Raw genomic sequence first — 19,340 nt, 5'->3', positions numbered from 1 at the left:
AAAAAAAAAAAGAAAATTAAAATATCCAAGGGACCTCTCTGATATTTGCTCATACTGGTCACTACAAATATGTCCATTGGACAAACACACATGTTCCCTTGAAATCCATGTAGGTACCTTATCTCTGCCAGGGTCCTGCCTCCCAGGGAACCCACACAGTCATACTCCAGGGGCCCACCCTTCTGGGGTACAGGCTGCAGCACGTGCCCAGAACCCTCCCTCAGATTCCCCACCATTGGAGAGATTCTGAACCACCCCCATGTACACCACCACCACCCCTGCCACATACACTCCTTTCTGCCTCCCAGACACTCACTTCCTTCATGAGTTGGGTTTCTCAAAAGAGCCCAGAAGGGAGGTCTTTAAGCAAAATTTGCTTTTGGCAAATGCCCCCGAGGCAAGGAACTAGACCGTGAGGCTACCTTCTTAGAGCAGAAGGGAAGAAAAGACTTGGAACCACATATAAATATCTCTCATTCTTTTTTATTCTTCCATGACAGCAAAAACTCAGTATCTCAGTATGTTATCCTGTTATTGAAATAGTCAAAGTCTCTCTTTACCATCGCCTCTCGAATTTCTCTCCCAAAGCAACCATTATCAGGATTTTGATGTGCACGGTGTTGTCTTGGTAATTAACTATCAGTTATCTGATTGTGGGCTTTCAATATTTAGTCAACAGATACTGAGTACCTACCATGTAGCAGGCCCCCAGAAGGGGCAGAGTAGGGCAGACTCGACTCTGTCATAGTCCAGGGGATAGCAGGAAGTAGGCAGACAATTGCAGTGGAGCGGGATAAGTCTATGATTAGGGAAAGGCAGGACAGAGCAACAGGTGCCACAAGTGTCCAGGGAAATGAGACAAGTCATGATTTCTAGAGCATGAGTTGTGAAAGTGAGGAGAAAGGAAGAGACTGTTAAGCCAGGAGGCAAGGCTTGAAGGCAGGGCCCAGCCCAGGCGGGGTCTTTTAAGCTACACTGAAGAGTGCAGACTTTCTTCCAAGAGCTGTGTGGAGCCTTGGAAGCTCCACACAGCTCTTGGAAGCTCTTGAGTAGCTTTAAATAGAAAGCTACTCAAGTTAGCATTTTCAACCACTTTGTCTACAATATAGAGTGGGGTGAAGTGACCCTAGGTGAGAAGTTATTTTAGTAAATGAGGATAGCAAGGATGGTGGTTCATACTAGAGTAGACGGGGTGAGAATGGAAGAAAGAGGACAGGAGAAGTAAACAGGAGGTAGAACTGTTAGAATTCGGTGATTGATTGGGTATTGGTGGGGTTGGGGGCGTCGGAGGCGATCAGGAAGACATCTGGCTTGGCTAATGGATAGGGGTTCCAATCCCTGACGTAGGGAACACTGGAGGATTCGTTCTGGGGAATAGAGTTTAGTCTTGAACACACCAAGTTTGAGGTGTCTCCCTTAAGGTTCTTCAGGTAGAAATGTCCAAAGGGCTGCTGGGCATAATATGGAGCTCAAAAGAAGACTAAGCCGTGCATATGTAATCAGCAATCTCTGTGTGGACACCAAGGCCACAGGATTGGCTGAGGTCACCAGAGAAAGCATGAAACATGAAAAGAGAAGAGGGTCTAAGAATCCCTGGGGGTCGCTGCCACCACTTCAGGGACTTGTGTTTGGGCCTTTATGCTTGAGTAAGGTGAGTTTTCTTGGTCAGACAATTGGGTAAAGGTACCATATTTTCAAAATCAAATGTAACTTTACTTATCCTACTTTTCCTCATGTTTTCTGATTTCTGCCACTTACTAGCTACGCAATCTTGGAGATGTTAGTCTTTCAGTGCCTTGGTTTCTTTAAAATGAGAATAATAGTTTCTGCCTCATAGTGTTGTTATGAGAATGAAAAGGCGGAACAATCACTGGCCCATAGGATTTACTTAATAAATATAAACTATTATCATCCTCATCTTCCTTATTAGCACAGACAATGGACTGTTGACTCGGTGTTTGGAGTTGCAGGACTCCAGAGGATGGAGTCAGAGCTGAATTCTAATCTTATGTGAACTTTATTTCTCTGAGCCTTGATCTTCTCTTCTTTAAATGGGTGTGATAGCGCCTACCTCATACTGAGATAACATCTAAAGCCCTAGCACACAAGAAGCTTCCAGGAATAGTTAATTTCCTCCCTTTCCTTCTTCTATCATTGTTAATTCAGAACCAGGCAAGTCTGGTGACTCTGACAGCAGGTGTTTTTCCCTTCCAGCTTGTCAGAGGTGTCCTACAATACAGCACTGCTCTGCAGGAGTTGGTTCCCCATTAAGGCGTGGGGCCAGAGTGCTGGTTAAATATTCACAAGTCCTACTGTATGGACTGCTCTCTTCCAGACTGACCTTCCCCCTCTCCCAGTTGACCTGGGCTCAGCAAGAGATGTCCAAAGCAGCAGATATCTGTTCTTCCTGAGGGAAGGTCTCACATCTTTGCCGTGTTGGACTAGCTGACATCTGACTCCTCACCACACCAGACTCTGTTCTGCAGTCGGCAGAGGGACCCTTCTTAAACCCTCCATGGCCTGACTCTTGCTAGTCTTTGTCTTTCCAGCCTTGTCTACTGTTTTCCTTTCTATGCCAGGCCTGACCGCCTGCAGTCCATCTCAACCTTGTGCTGCGCCTCTGTGCCTCCATGGCTCAGCCTGGCTGCTTCCTCTGCCAAAATGTACCTGCCCACTGTAACCCCTTTGATTGGTCCACCAGGTGAACACATACCTATTCAGCCCATAGGAAGCTCTCAAGTCACCTCTTATGAAAACATCTCTGCCCTCCCACAGGGGACTGTTATTCCTCTCTCCATGTGCCCTCTCACAGACCCTCTAACAAACTCACATCAACACCACCGCACAGTGTGTCTGCATGCTCCTCTTCCTTCTTCTGACCTCCCCTGTGGCTCTACAAGGAGCCTGTCTTATTCATCATGAATTCCTCAGTGTGTTATACAGTGTCTGGCACCAAGGAAGCCTCCAGTGTTGGCAGAATGAAGAAATGAATGGATAGGTAGTTGGATACCTGGACAGTCAGACTGGTGGAGCTTGTGGAGATAGAGTCTTAGTCTCACTGAAGTGAGAGGAGTTCCACTCTCACGCTCCAGCCTTTGTCTAGGTACTGGGGTGCATCACCTTCTCCCACACTAAACTTGATCACCACCAGACTAGTAGTCAGATTCTGGGAGAAAGAATGGCACTCCTTCCCATCTCAACACTCCCTGCCCAGTGATTTTTATTCACAAGGATACAATTGAAAGCCAGGTAGTACATATTTATTGAGAACCTACTGTGTTCAAGGGACTACAGTCAAACAGTGAGAAGAAACAGCCTGACATTGCTTTCAGCAAATGACTGTGCTTTTAAGTCCATTATTGACATTATTATCCTGATAAACACTGTTATAAATAAAAAATTCTTACAGGTTCCTTGGATGACTCTGTGCATAAGCCCTTCAGACTTCAGCAGCAGTGGAGTGGGAAGTGTGGGCAGCACTCTCGGGTAGAAAATTCATTTCTTGCCCAGGATATGTTGAGTTTCCACCATATAAGAGTCCCTACCCCATAGGATTATCCAGGAGCAAATAAATCATACTTTGTTCTCACAGCACTTCGACAGTCCATTCGGGAAAATCAGATTCAGATGGGTGTTAGCATCTTCTTGAATGAGAAGAGAGACATTAAAGTCTCATTCCTCACATCCCTGTCAGCTCCTCTTGGTGCACCTCACCTTTAGTCATGATTCAGCAGCAGCTGAGTTCGAGGCATGGGGCCTTGGACTGGACCTGCCACACCCTCCGAGCACATGGCTGAACTCCTGTTCAGGGCTTAAGTCTCAGCCAAGCCTAATCCCGGGATAGTCTCCTTGCCCTGACTGTTGTTGGTCTTCGTCTTTCCAGCCTCGTCTGCTGTTTTCCTTTCTATGCCAGGCCTGCTGCTTGCAGTCCATCTCAGCACCCTGCTTGATCCCAGCATGGGCACAGGGCGAGGCAAAGAGGGCAGTGAGAGTAGCCAGGCAGCACCAGTGAGAGGAGACGGGCCTCATGAGGGAGGCAGGACCCAGCACTGCCCCTGGGGAGCAGGAGGAAGGCAAGGTTCTGAGAACACTGATGTGGGCACACATGGGGTTTGGGGACCAGGTAGAGCCCTCTACCTCCTGCCGGTTTGGAAAAGTAGGGCTTAAGGTTGTTAGAGTGCCCTACAGTGGGCTCGTCATTGAGGCCCCGCCAGGCACTCCTCCCTCCCATCTGTGTCCACCTGCCTGTGTCCTTGGCCCTGGCATACGTGAAATGACAACTAACGGTTACTAGCTTAACTGTGGGGCAGTTGGTAATAAGGCCCGCTCTTTCACAGCACCAAGACCTGCCCAGGACCTGCCCAGAGCAACATAGAAGTGCTCGGCTCTCACAGTTCGCTCCTTCTGCTCCTTGGAGCCTCCCTAATCCAAGTCTGTCTGTTTCTCTCTGCAGTCCCATCCTCTGTACTTGTGCAATGCCAGTGATGATGATAACCTGGAACCTGGATTCATCAGCATCGTCAAGCTGGAGAGTCCCCGACGGGCCCCACGTCCCTGCCTGTCCCTGGCCAGCAAGGTAGATTCACACTTGACCCTACACATGCCGTGACCTTCATCCAGCTCTGGGTTGTAAGAGCCCTTGTGCTCTCCTAAGAGTGATGTCCCTCAGATTTTCTTAACCCATGGCTGGCCTGAGGGAGATGGAAATGCATGCCTCTGTCCTTCCTCCACCAACCAGCACCAGGAGGACTCTAACTTCATCCAGGCACCCTCCCCACCCCATCTCCTCCCCGCTCTCTTCGGAGTTCCTTAGGAGTTCTTCCCCTACCCAGCACTAGAGCAAAGAGGGGGTGAGTTGTGTTCTTCTATCTTTCAGAACTATTTCCTGAGTACCATTTAAAAATAGCAGAAATACAGGCAGTCCCTGAGTTTTAAACATCTAACTTTATGTATAACTCGATCTTACAAATGGAGGCTATTATAGTAAGTCCCTGAGTTACAAACCTCCAACTTACTTATGACTTGTACCTACAGAGGGAGGCTATTACAGGTCATAGGTAAATGTACCTGTTCCAACTTACATACAAATTCAATTTAAGAACAAACCTACAGAACCTATCTTGTTTGCAGCCAGGGGACTGCCTGTAGAAGCCATTGCCCCTACCCTTTAATAAGTTCAGGCTTTTCCTCTGAGGTTGCAAAGGGGTGGCCTGCAGGCTGGGTTTGGCTTACAGATGGGTCGAGTTTATGACTTTTCAAAATGTAAATTAACTGCCATGGTCCAAAATTTTAAATGTTAAAAACATCCAGATTTTCAACTTCCTTGAAAGAAAGCACAAACACTCTGGCAACACTCGCCCTGCATTTCTGTGGGTTGATGGGGGAGCTGGGTTGGGTGGCCCCTCTTCCAGCTGTGGCCGCTCCTTTGCCATATTCCACTCCAGCCTACTGCCTCCTAGGCCCTCTAAGTCTTTGTCTGGGTGGCCTCTGCTTTAACTAATAATAACAGTTACTGTTTTCTGTATGCTATTATGTGCCAGATGGACATGAGACAGATTCTTTGCATAATTGTCTCACTTTCCATAATTAGGGAAAGTTGACATTATTCTCTATTTGACCCATGAGGCAAGGGAGGATCAGAAAAATTAAGTAACTTGCTAGGATGACATCATTAGGAAGGGGGAGAATCAAGATTTGAACCAGCCCTGTCTGTTTCTCAAACCGAGGCTCTTCATCTCTCGCTTCCCATTCTAGTTGTGCAAACTGAATGCATGTGTAGAGTGTATCCAGAGTGTGTGTGGCTCCTGGAGCTGGTGAGAGAGGAGAGGAGAGGGACAGCCCCGGCCTTCGTGGCAGCTCCCCGTACTCAGGCCCAGATCCCTTGTGGATCCCCTCATCCTGCTGGGGGCTCAAGGAAACAGTCTGGATTCTCACCTCATCCAACAGGGGCCTGGCCTGGCTATGCTAATGCAGAAGGGGGTCCCAGGGAGTGATCAGGGGCAGGCAGGACACTTTGCAGGGAGCTGGAGAGAGTAGTGTCTCTGCATGGCTGCAAGAGGGTTCCTTTTTGTGTGTGTGTGAGACCAGGTCTGCTTACTCTGTGACCCCAGCTAAAGTGCAGTAGTGTTGTCATAGCTCACTGTACTCACTGCTGGGCTCAAGCGATCCTCTTGCCTCAGCCTCCCGATTAGCTGTGACTACAGGCATGTATCACCACGCCTGGCTAATTTTTCTATTTTTTACATAGATAGGATCTTGCTTTTGCCGAGGCTTGTCTCGAACTCCACGCCTCAAGCAATCCTCCTGTCTCAGCCTCCCAAAGTGCTAGTATTACAGGCATGAGCCATGGTGCCCAGCTCTGTGAGAGTCCTTAACGGCAGCAGAATTTTATTAGGCTGAAGCTGGTTTGCTTCTAGACATTTCATTTTCCTTGCTTTATAAGTTATGAGCAAATATCATTCATTTATTCATTTGGTAAACAAATCTTAGTACTTGTTCTGTATTAGGTAGGGTGTGAGTAGAGCATGTGTGTATGTGTGTGTGTGTGAGAGAGAGAGAGAGAGAGAGAAGAAAGGCGGAGGAGGAATGGTTCAGAGAAACTCGCTGTTCTCTTTACCTATTATAAAAGCAATATACGTTCATTCTGGAAACTTGACAGAAAAGCGTAAATAAGCTCACAGGAATATCTAAAATTGTGCCTGCCAGAGTTTCTGCGGTTCTTTTAAAGCAGTGCATGATTTCACATACCTGCAAACACTCGGTAAGCTTCAAGGTCGCATCCACATGGCAGCTTTTGTCCTTGCCCTCTGGGAGGCCACACTTGTATGGGAGAGATGAGTTGGGTGCCCAGACACTGTGATGTGAGGGAGGGCCCTTGAACTACTTAATCCAACTGCGTCTTTGTTTCTGTCACCATAAAACGGCACTTTTACTTCCTACCCCCACGATTATTGTGAGGATGAAAATAGCGTGTGCCAAGTGCCAAACAATACCTGAGCTAAAACAAACACAAGAACAAAAACCACTGAGGGTTTAGAAGAAATCCCTTGGCTCTCGCCCTGTGACCTCACTTGCTTCTTCCCCCTGCTCTGCTTGCTGCCCTCTCGCTGGGGTTTCCCCCCATCATTCCGTGGGAAATGCTCCAGCCCCAGCCTCCCCAGGGGCTTCCAGGTGGGTAGGTCCAAGCCTGCCCTCAGCTCACATTCTTTGACTAGCCACGTAGCTCCCACCTGGGATCCTCTGGCTCAAAGGAGGGCTATGGGAACAGTCATATGGGTCTTTGAGCCACCTCTAATATTTTAGAAGTCCCACAGGCTTGACTAAAATTCTTGGTTTGGGTTTGGTGCAGTGGGTCACACCTGTAATCCTAGCACTCTGGGAGGCCGAGGTGAGCAGATTATTTGATCTTGGAAGTTCAAGACCAGCCTGAGCAAGGGCGAGACCCTGTCTACTAAAAATAGAAAAAACCTAGCTGGGGGTGGTGGCGCACACCTATAGTCCCAGCTACTCAGGAGGCTGAGGCTATGACGCCCAACACTCTATCCCGGGTGACAGACTGAGACTCTGTCTCAAATAATAAAATTATTGGGTTTTGTTTTTGGTAGGAATTCTATCAGTTCAATGTACTAATACAAATTATCTCATGGGAAAATGAATCATACATAATAAATGTAGTTAGTTTGGTAGATGTATTTTTTTTCTTTTTTTACATATGGCTCATGGGAGGCTCATGGGAAGTATAAGGAAAAAATGGGGTCTCTGGTGGGGAAAAGTTTGGAGATGACCGACTCTGTGTAGCTCTGCTTTGGCTTTTCCTAGCAGTGCCAATGGTGCTGTCACCACTGAGGGAGCGGGGCTCTCAAGCCAGATAGCCCTGAGTTTAATGCCTGGTTCCTCCACCACCTCTCAGTGTAACCTGGACATTGTAGCTCACCTCTTGGGGCCTCTGTCCTCATCTGTAAAAGGAGAATAATAAAGAGACTTATAAGAAGTTATGGGGATATAATGAGACAGTACGGACAGACACTCTTAGTCCTCTGCCAAGCACATAGTAACCACTCAGCATGTGATTGCAGTCACCATTGCTGTCATCATCATTGGCATCCTCCTTCCATGGTTTTATTGTCAACAAGGTTGGGGGATTTTTTTCTTCCATTTGTTAAGTCTCTTGTTCTACTCTGAAACCCTCACCATAATTCTTCTGGATTCCTCCATTCCCGTCCCCAGTCTCACTACCTCTTCCACCCTTCCCCCATCCAGTCACTCAGATTGGTTTCTGTTTCTTTATTAGCAGCTCCACAGCCATCCTGTGATAAGCCAGGCCCTTATCACCTCACGCCTGTACTAATACAGTGGCCTTTTGCCTGGTAGAAGGAACTAGATCCTGAGACAAGCAGATGGGCCTTGCCTTGCTTACTGTGGAGACCACTACCTGGTGCTTGCGAGCAGGCACTCTGGAGCCTAAAGTCCTAGGCAGAAATCCTGTCTTTACCACTTATCAGGTGGTGACCCTGGGCAAATTATTCAGTTTCTCTGAGCCATGATTTCCTCACTTCAAGAGAAGTGCTGATGACTGTCTTGTAGAGTTGTGCAGATTAAATGTGATCATATATGCAAAGTACACAGTAATAGTTGATTTAACAATAACTAACACTTAAGGAACACTTACACTATGCTAAGTGCTTTACATGGATTAATTTATGTAGTCCTCACAACAACCCTATTATTATCCCATTTTACAGAAAGGAAAACTGAGACTTGCCCAAAGTCTCACAGCTAATAGTTGCAAGCAGAGCCAGGACTGCAATCTAGGCAGTCTAGGTAGAGTAGATTTCAGTACAGGTAATATCTCTTACTGTCTTCCATTCACCCTTGCTTTCAAGCCCAGATGAATCCCATTTTTCTTTTCTTTTTTTTTGAGACAGAGCCTCAAGCTGTCCCCTTGGGTAGAGTGCCATGGCATCACAGCTCACAGCAACCTCCAACTCCTGGGCTCAAGCGAGTCTCCTGCCTCAGCCTCCCAAGTAGCTGGGACCACAGGCGCCCACCACAATGCCCGGCTATTTTTTGGTTGCAGCCATTATTGTTGTTTGGCGGGTCCGGGCTGGATTCGAACCCACGACCTTAGGTGTATGTGGCTGGCGCCTTAGCCACTTGAGCCATAGGTGCCGTGCCTGAATCCATTTTTCTATTGAATCTTTCCTGCCTGGCCTCGCCTGACCACAGTAAGAGTAAAAATCCCTCCCACCAGAGCATACCTCCACAAGATAGGGTCTCAGTTCATTGAAGATTTGTGAGGATTTTAGGTGTGTTAATGCAGGGAATAGTGAAAGGAAGGGCATTCTAAAGTGAAAAAAGGTTTGGAAACTACTGTCCATTTCATTCCTTTATGTTCTAGAATGTTATTATCAGTATTACAATTCTATGTATGTGCCTTGTCTCCATAACTAGATTATAAGCTGTTCTGGAGGGCCTGGTCTTCCCTAGCTTGGTGCCCTGGGCATGGTAGGTGCTCAAGGTTTTTTTTTTTTCTTTTTAAGATGGAGTTTTACTCTGTTGTCCTGAGTAGTGCCATGGTGTAATCATAGCTCACAGCAACCTCAAACTCTTGAACTCAAGCAATCCTCTTGCTTCAGCCTCCCAAGAGCAGGGACTATAGGCACCTGCCACAATGCCTGACCAGTTTTTCTATTTTTTTGTAGAGATAGGGTCTTGGTCTTGTTCAGGCTGGTCTTGAACTTTTGAGGTCAAGCAATCCACCCACCTCAGCCTCCCAGATTGCTAGGATTATAGGCGTCAGCCACCATGCCCAGTTCTTAAGCATGTGCTCAATTTTTGATAAGTAGGAGAGCTATAGAGACTATGCTCTGGGGAGGAAAATCTAAGGCCCAGTAAGTAAGAGACAGAATTTCAGCTCCCTCTCACCACCTTGTGTCATGGCTCCCTGCTGCTGGGAGCCATGGGCAGCCTTGCTTGCTGACTCAAGGGCTGGCCAACTCCAAAGCTTCCAAAAAGATCTCTGGGTTGTCTTCCTAAAGCCCAGTCTTCCTGTCCCGATGGCCTGACCACACTCTCTCTGCCCTTCATGTTAAAGTCTAGAAACATTTTTTTCATTTCTGCCTCCCACTTTCTTGGGTGTAGGTGGACAGGAGGCATGAGTAGTCCCAGATCTGTCCTCAAATCTTTTTATTCCTAGAACTCTGGATGCAGGAACCCACTGCCTGAAAGTCCTGTTTGTTTTCCCATGGGCCAACTGTCCCAGCTCTTTGATCACTTTTACAGCTTTATAATTATGGGCTATAATGGGCCAGGGTGTTTGAATGTCATAGTAATTGCTTTCCACTGTTCCTACCCCAATCCTTCAAAGCTAGAGGGGTGGGGAAGAAAGAAAATCTCCTGAAAACGAAGTCTTTGTCCTCCCTTATGCTCTTCCAGGCCAGGTGGGCCCAGACCCTTCTTCTAGGGATGGGAAACCTAAGGCCTGGGAATCCTAATGCTGTGACTTCTGGGTGACCTCTCCTACTCCTTGGCCAACCCCCTGGAATATGACATTACTAGTAGGATTTCCCTACCAGGATTCCCTTTCCCCTGGTACTTCTCCTATACCCTTGCTTGGAGGGCTCTGAAGACTGGAGAGCTTCTACCTGCCTGGAGTAGCCCAGATGGATAGAAGTAGGTAGGGGTAAGATGTTGAGTTCTTAAGCACATTCCACCCTGGAGTCCTGGGAATTTCCAGTCAGTTAGTCTGGTAAACCTGGGCCTAGGCTGGACTTAGGTGCAGGCAGAGGGCCCAGCCCAGCTCTTGGAGGAAGAAGGGAAGAAGGAGGAAAGCTACCCTCTTGGCCAAAGTGGAATCCTCCTCCAGCTCTCCTTCCTGGGGCAGTAGGTTCTGAGGGGTCCCCTGGGCTCTGCTACTGCCTGGGGAGTGGGAGCAGAGAGCCAGGAGCAAGGAGCTGCTCCCAGCCTGCCTGGCAGGAGACCTGCCCCAACAGGCTCTCCCTGGGAAGACAAGCAGAGATCAAAGTGCTGAGAGTGTGAGTAAGTCCCTGCACTGGCTCCTTCTTGCTGCCACCACTACTTGCAGAAGTGTTAACTCCTTCACTGCCTACGAGAAGACCCCAGAGACTCAGCAGGGGCCCCAGGGGTGTGAGGCGCAGCCTGCTGCTATTACAAGATGAGGTTTGCTCTGGGGAGGAAGGCTGGAGAGTGGCTATGCTGGACAAGATACTCCGTACCCACGTCCAAGGCCAGGAGAGGTTCCCTCAGTGTCTGTGGTTGTTTGCCGTTTGCCTGCACCACACCCTCAGCTCTTATCTCCCTCTCCTGCCCCCACACACATCCCCCCTAGACTCCTGCCTTTGTCCTCTTTCTGGCTCTGCTATCTCTTTTGCCCGGCGACTGTCCCCAGGCCGGCCTGTGGAGCCCAGGTGAACAGGCCTGTGCACGAACTCACAGTTATGTCTTTTGTGGGAACAGCCTCTTGCAGTCCTCCTCACTCAAGCCTCTAATGCCACCATAGAGCAGGGGACAAAGGCACAAAGCATTAGAGAGAGACTTCTCTGAGTCCTTGAACTGGAGCCAGAGAAAGAGTTGGCAAACTAGAGTATGGCAGAGAGAGAGAGCCCACAGATGAGCTGAGGCTGGGGTTTTGCCATGGAGGCCCTGGGTGAGAGTGGTGTCTTGGGCCCTTGGAACTTGGCCTGAGCTGGGGAGGTGCCCTGCAGGCTCCTCTTATGAGGTGGGGCTGGGCCCTAGGAAGCCCAGCTCTGCTGTGAGAGAGCTCTCTCCACTTCCCTGCTATCCTCTTTTGTGTCCTCCTGGGGTGCTGAGCACTCCCTGGTTTTTGTTCCCAGCCTTAGGGAAGGCAGACTGGTTGAACCCTGATAGCAGTGAGCAGGGGCTGTGTCTTATTTTTCCTTGGCCCTACAGTGAGGTCCACCACCTGGCACCCAGTAAACCAAGGGTTTGTTTCATTCCAAAGGAAAGACTGAATATTATCTTTTGAAGGCACTGGGGCCTTAGTGAGCTCAGGGGATAGGACAGGGGATCCTAGACCCAGTGACCCCTTACATATCCACATTTGAGTATACAGCAGTGCAGTGTGTGCAAAATCCTAGAAAGGGGTAGATCTGTGAGGGGCTGAGGCTGGCCCTGGAGGGGCTATGTCCTTCTCTGACTCTAGCTGAAACTGCCCTGTGTCTGCAGGCGCGGATGGCGGGTGAGCGAGGAGCCAGCGCCGTCCTCTTTGACATCACTGAGGACCGAGCTGCCGCCGAGCAGGTACGTGGGGGCCCTTTGAGTATTGGACAAGGGGCTGGATGGAAGAAGATCAAGTTTTGACAGGGGGTGGGGGAGGGAAGAGAAGTCACAGAAACCCTGTGGATACTTTTTATCTTGCAGCTGCAGCAGCCCCTGGGGCTAACTTGGCCAGTGGTGTTGATCTGGGGTAATGATGCGGAGAAGCTGATGGAATTTGTGTACAAGAACCGAAAGGCCCATGTGAGGATCGAGCTGAAGGAGCCCCCGGCCTGGGTGAGCACATCAGATCTCCAGACCCTGCCTCGGCACCTGACTTCACCTCTGCTTTGTCCCATGGCACCTTCCACCAAAGCCCTGGGACTCCTGAAGGTGAAGGAAACCCTCGAAACCCCCTAGGCCAGCTTCCCCCATGAGCTATGTGCTTCTGGGGAAGTTTCTCCTTATCTCTCAGGCTCATCTGAAGAAGGAACCAATTGAGCCAGATGAGTTCTAATTGTTTCTAGCTCTATGGTTTTATGGCATGGAATGGCAGAGCCAGAATGAAACCCTGGCCCTCCCCCCGACCCCAACCCCTGGTTGGACTTCTCCACTGGCCTGCAACCTCACCCCGTTGTTCACTAGCAAGTAGCTCTCGCTTTTCTCCTTTCCCCCAAGCGCACAGATTTTCAGATAGTATTTCTCACAGCTGACATCCGGAGGACCCTCTCCTGTGAGTGCGTTTGGGCAGAGAGGACCCATCTACTCCCACAGGGAACCTCCATCTGTGTGTAGGTTTCCGGATCTCCTGTGTTTCCTCCAAATTAGGCCCAGCTCCTTCTAGAAATCTGACTCCCTCTCTGCTTACTCCCCCAGCCAGATTATGATGTGTGGATCCTCCTGACAGTGGTGGGTACCATCTTTGTGGTCATCTTGGCTTCAGTGCTGCGCATCCGGTGCCGTCCCTGCCACAGCAGGCCGGTGAGCATCGTGGGCTCTCTGGGGGAGCTGGATGTGTGTATGTCAGTGGGAGGGTGGAGAGCAGGAAGAAGGAAATGAGGAAGGCAGGCCTTCCTTTATGCCCATGAAACAGTTTGCATCAAGATGCCCCAGCATCCATTTTAGTTGATTTCCAGCAGCCTCTCCCCATATTGCTCATTCATTCATTCATTCATTCAACAAATAGACTGAGCCCCTATCATGTGTTAGGCACTGTTTGAGGTGTTAACACATTGAAAAAAAATGACAAAAAATTTCCCTGTCCTGTAGGAGCTTTTATTCTAGTAACAAGAGACAGACAATCAACAAAACAAACAAGGAAAATAGTATAATATTTTAGATGGTGATATGTGCTATGGAGAAAAATGAAATTGCAAAATGGGCCAGTCATGGTGGTTCATGCCTATAATCCCAGCACTCTGGGAGGCGGTGGCAGGAGGAGAGACCAGCCGGGGTAACATAGACCTCACTTCTACAAAAAAAGATTAGCTGGGCATGGTGGCATGCATCTGTAGTCCTAGCTACTCAAGAGGCTGATGCAGAAGGTTTGCTTGATTCCAGAAATTGAGGTTACAGTGAGCTGTGATTGTGCCACTGCACTCCAGCCTGTCTCTAAAACAAAATGGCAAAGGGGAGAAGGAATGCATGGGGAAAGGTTAGATTTCAAAAGCAAGTCTATGGAATGCTGCGTGGAGAAGGTGACATTACAGCAAAGACCCTAAGTGGGTAAGAGGGTAATATGCACAGGTATCTGGGGGAACGTGATGGAAACAGAGATAGCAGTAAGTTCAAAGGCTCTGAGCCAGAAGTATGCCTGGCACGCCTGAGGAATAGCGGGAAAACCATGTGGCTGGAATAGAGTGAGAGAAGAGGGTGGAATAGGAGGTGGGGGCTCAGTTGGATTGGATTGGATTAGATTGGATGGTTTAGGCCATTTGTCTTTTTCACTCTGGGGAGCCGTTGGAGCGTTTTGAGAGAAGGGGTGCCATGATCTGATTTAACATTCAGTGTGATTGCTCTTGCTGCTGTAATGAGAATAGACTATAGGGAGGCAAGAAACAAGCTCAGAGGCTATTACAGGTATCTGGGTGGATCAGGGAGGTAGCAGTGAAATGGTGAGAAATAGTTAAGTTGTGGACATATTTTGAAAGCAAAACCAACAGGTTTAGTGGTTTACTAATGGATTAATTGTGGGGTGTGAGACAGAAGAGTCAGGGATGGCACCAAGATTTCTGGCCAGAGCAATTAAAAGAATGGAATTGCCATTTGCTGAAATGGAGAAGACTCGGGGAGGACAGGCGTGTGCTTGGGAGTGGCTAATAGGATTATGAGTTTGGTTTGGGGCATGTTAAGTTTGTCTTGCCTATTAGATGTCCAAGTTGAGATGCCAAGCAGAAGTTAGATAAAAAGTTCGTCTTGTGGGTCATCAGGGAAGAAAGCTAATGATGTGAGCAGGTGGGTGGACTGGGAGGGCTTGGCCTACTTTAAAGAGCCACGTATGAGCTCCAAGGGGACAAACTCCCAGGGATGGTCAATTGACTGTGTGATCTGACTGTGTAATAAGGAACTGAGTCCAAGCTGGGGTCCAGGGGTGAGGGAAGAGGGGCCCTTCTCCCATTTTGAGCACCATGCCTCTGCCCAGGATCCCCTGCAGCAGCGAACAGCCTGGGCCATCAGCCAGCTGGCCACCAGGACGTACCAGGCCAACTGCAGGAGGGCCCATGTGGAGCAGCCAGACTCAGGTAGCAGCTGCAGCTCTGCCCCTGTGTGTGCCATCTGTCTGGAGGAGTTCTCTGAGGGCCAGGTAAGGCAGGCCTTGTGGTTCACCTCTGTGACCAGATCAGGGAGGGAGATTGAAGCCGTGATGTGGGCAGGCAGGCTTAGAGCTATAAGGGGAGCTCTGGCTACATCTATGTCCTGTATATCCTGCATAGGGCCCAGGTAGGAGATCGCCCTGAGGTTTGGTCATTGCCTGCGGGCCTGCCAGTGAAAGAGCACCACTGTTTGTTCAGAGGGTACCATGTGCCAGGCTACAGTGGTACTTTACCAGCACTATCTCATTTTAACCTCATGGCAGTGAAGGGTGGGGATAGATTAGTTTTTCATCCTCATGTCACAGCAAAAAAACTTGCATGAGGCCGTGCAGCTAAGTGCAAAATCCAGCTTTGATACTAAAGTTCATACCCTTTCTATTCTACTGTGAGGTCATTTGCAAATAGGTGATAGCAAGAAGGAGAGGTCAGAAGGAATCAGGGGAATTTTCTGTTTGCTGGCCTCTCTATGGAAACCTTTGGTTTGGACTCCCTTTTTTTCTCCAGGAGTTACGGGTCATTTCCTGCCTCCATGAGTTTCATCGTACCTGTGTGGACCCCTGGCTATATCAGCACCGGACTTGCCCCCTCTGCATGTTCAACATCGTAGGTAGGAGGTGGGCCAAGGCAGATGGGTCTACAACATGGGTTCCCTTTGAGAAAGGGGAAAAGAAAACAGAACTTCCATGGTAGTCATTTATACTGCGGACTTCTTAAGAGTGCCTTGCCTGAGAGAGAGGGCTTTTCACAAGGTAGACGCCTTTATTATAATATACTCAATACTGTTATGAAACCAATATATAAACACACATTCATATGAATGATAAACTACAAAGATAGTCCAGAAAGAAAGAGAGAAGAAGAGGGAAAGGTGGGAGGGCGAGTGAAGGGAGGGTATCTGGCTCGATCTCACCTAATGTACACAATGCAAGGTTACATTTCAAGACAACTGAGAGTATATTATAAATGTCGTACCACAAAAGTAAGTGAGGTGATGCTTATGTTAATTAGTTTAAGCATCCCACATCGTAGATCAGATCATCACATTGTATCCCATAAATGTATATAGTTATGATTTAATACAAGTTAAGTTAAAAAATAGAAATAAAAAATTATTTTGTAGCTGGGCATGGTAGCTCATGCCTAGAATCCTAGCACTTTGGGAGGCCAAGGCAGGAAGATTAGGAGGTTAGGAGTTTGAGACCAACCTAAGCAAGAGTGAGACACTGTCTCTACAAAAAATAGAAAAACTGAGCTAGATGTTGTGGTGAGTGCTGGTAGCTGCAGCTACCCAGGAGTCTGAGGCAGGAGGATCACTTAAGCCCAAGAATTTGAGGTTGCTGTGAGCTATGATGATACCATTGTACTCTAGATGGAGTGATAGAGTGAGACTCTATCTCAAAAAACCAAAAATTATTTTGCGACACCTTAGTGCATTGTAAATCTGAGGGACTTAGATATTTATTATTCAAATTTTCTGGTGCTAAAGTATCCTACTCTAACAAAAACTGTATGTATTATGACAATTTTCTAAAAGGTAAAAGTGAAATAAATATCTTTAGGAAAGAGAACTTTTTTCTAGCAGTGGGCCAGCAGTGGCCCTGGGTGAAAGAGCCCCACATGGCTGGTGAGAGGAGCAGAGATCGATGTGTACAGTGGGATTCTCAGGGCAGACCCAACTAAGGGACTCCCAGGGCACAGGCAGATGAGGATGTCCTTGGTCCCTCAGACTCAGGCTCATAGCTACACAGAGTCCAGCAGGTCAGCTACAGACACACCTCTCTGAATGCCTTCTCTGTGGGTTTGTGGAGTTAAACACCTGTGTTCTTGTTTCTGTTTTCCAGAAGGAGATTCATTTTCCCAGCCCCTGGGACCCTCTCGATCTTACCAAGAACCAGGTCGGAGACTCCATCTCATTCGTCAGCATCCTGGCCACGCTCACTACCACTTTCCTGCTACCTACCTGTTGGGCCCTTCTCGGAGTGCAATGGCTCAGCCCCCACGACCTGGTCCTTTTCTGCCATCTCAGGAGCCAGGCATGGGCGCTCGGCACCACCGCCTCCCCAGAGCTGCACATTCCCGGGTTCCAGGTGAACAGCAACGCCTGGCAGTGGCCCAGCACCCCTTTGCACAGGCCTGGGGGCTAAGCCGCCACCAGTGTACCTCCCAGCACCCCACAACTTGCCCGGTGCCCCTGCGCCGGGCCAGACCTCATGATAGCAGTGGGTCTGGAGAAAGTTATTGCACGGAACGCAGTGGATACCTGGCAGATGGGCCAGCAAGTGACTCCAGCTCAGGACCCTGTCATGGCTCTTCCAGTGACTCAGTGGTCAACTGCACAGACATCAGCCTTCAAGGCATCCATGGCAGCAGTTCTACTTTCCGCAGCTCCCTGAGCAGTGACTTTGACCCCTTGGTGTACTGCAGCCCTGAAAGGGATCCGCAGGGGGAGGAGACGCAGCCTCGCATAACCTCTCGGCCCCGTTCCTTGGACTCGGTGGTGCCCATAGGGGAAGCTGAGGTTTCCAGCCATGTCCACTACCACCGGCACCGGCACCACCACTACAAAAAGCGGTTTCGGTGGCATGGCAGGAAGCCTGGCCCAGAAACTGGGGTCCAGCACTCCAGGCCTGCTGTTCCTCGGACACAGCCCCAGCCAGAGCCACCTTCTTCTGATCAGCAAGTCATCAGGTCCAACTCAGCAGCCCCTTCTGGAGAGCTCTCCAACCCACTATGGCCCACGGCCCTCCCTGAGCTCCCTGACCCAACCGAAGCCTCCAGCCCCTGTCCCAATCCTAGCAGTCCCTTCAGCTTGCAGAAATCCACCCTCTCTGTCCGACACCCACAGAGGAAACGGCGGGGGGGTCTTTCAGAGCCCACTCCAGCCTCTCAGCCCCAGGACTTGACTGTGCACCCAAGTTGCCAGATTTTTCCCCATTATAGCCCCAGCCTGGCATATTCCTGGTCTCCAGAGGCTCACCCCTTGATCTTTGGACCTCCAGGCCTGGACAGGAGGCTGATACCAGAAACTTCAGTCCCCTGTTACTCAAATTCACAGCCAGTGTGGTTGTGTCTGACTCCACGCAGGCCCCTCGGACCACACCCACGTGGGGAGGGACCTTCTGAATGGAGTTCTGACAATCCTAAGGGCAGACCATGCCCTTATCCACACTGCCAGGTGCTGCCAGCCCAGCCTGGTGAGTTTTCAGGGGGTGCGCATGTGGTCGGGAAAGGAGACTAGAGCTAGACATTGCAAGAAAAGTGAAGTCAGCCAATAAGGGGTTGATGGAAGCTGAGAAAGGATACGGAAGAGGTGATATTCAAAACACTGAACCACCAGCACAGCATAGCAGGCTGGCTTTGTCGGGCGCCACCCTTTTAGTTGGCAGATCACAGGGAGGTCACCAGGAAGGTACTAATGTGGCTAAGGTATCAGAAAGGCACCTGGAGTCATTTGGGGCTGCAGTTCAAACATAAATATCTGAATGTTGTAATAATTGGTACAACTCTACTAATGCTCACAGTGTAACATTAGCCCCAAATACAAAGTGGGTCAAGAATTGTTCCTTGGAGGGAACATGGTCTTGTAAGAGAAATAATTACAGGTAACCTCACAGCTAGGCTACATGAGAAGAGCCATGTGAATGATGAGAAAAAATATAAAACAGGAGGTAGCTGGGCATGGTAGCAGGTGCCTGTAGTCCCAGCTACTTGGGAGGCTGAGGCAAGAGAATTGCTTAAGCCTGAGAGTTTGAGGTTGCTGTGAGCTGTGACTCCACAGCGTTCTACCCAGGGTGACATAGTGAGAATGTCTCAAAGTAAATAAATAAATAAATAAAAGAAAGGAGGTTCCCTGCAGCTCTGTTGGTCCTTGGCTTACTCTCCCCTTATGGTAAGAGGACAAGCAGGACATTACTTCCAAACATCTTTATTAATAAGACTGGCCTCATTTTGTTGGAGACTCAGTGCATTCCTGTATTATAATCAGTGGTGACAATGTAAATTCTTAGCTTTAACTTGTTATCTATCTGCCCAAATACTCCTCTTCCCCTCTTGGGGCCTTCTACTTCCCACTCTTCCTTGTCTTCCATTGTGGGGATAGCACAGCCATAGCTGGGAGAATCCCTTCTACCCCAAAAGTGGACCCAAAGGTTCTGAAATATAGGACCTCCCAGTCCAGGAGTCCTACAGGCAGAACTTTGGAGAACTGTTATTCATTCATTCATTCATGTCTTCATTAATTTCCTCCCTCCCTTTCTCCATCCTTTCTTCATTCTCATTGTATGCTTGCTTTGT

At 48.9% G+C, this 19,340-nt stretch overlaps 1 protein-coding gene across 2 annotated transcripts in view; it reads left to right on the top strand.

Annotated features, from left to right (window-relative positions):
• RNF43 (ring finger protein 43) overlaps positions 1-19,340 on the top strand; it is a 64,795-nt gene that overhangs the window by 42,714 nt on the left and 2,741 nt on the right. For both annotated transcript variants that reach the window (XM_003795576.3, XM_023516618.1), the window contains 7 exons: positions 4,454-4,576; positions 12,205-12,279; positions 12,400-12,531; positions 13,111-13,215; positions 14,876-15,037; positions 15,552-15,654; positions 16,889-18,241. In XM_003795576.3, coding sequence (XP_003795624.1) covers positions 4,454-4,576; positions 12,205-12,279; positions 12,400-12,531; positions 13,111-13,215; positions 14,876-15,037; positions 15,552-15,654; positions 16,889-18,241 — 2,053 coding nt within the window. The remainder of the gene's footprint in view (positions 1-4,453; positions 4,577-12,204; positions 12,280-12,399; positions 12,532-13,110; positions 13,216-14,875; positions 15,038-15,551; positions 15,655-16,888; positions 18,242-19,340) is intronic.

Source organism: Otolemur garnettii, unplaced genomic scaffold, assembly GCF_000181295.1.
Source record: "Otolemur garnettii isolate 467f Iridium unplaced genomic scaffold, OtoGar3 scaffold00094, whole genome shotgun sequence".
In the NCBI taxonomy this organism is placed as follows: Eukaryota; Metazoa; Chordata; class Mammalia; order Primates; family Galagidae; genus Otolemur; species Otolemur garnettii.
This window is presented reverse-complemented; position numbering and strand designations above follow the sequence as displayed.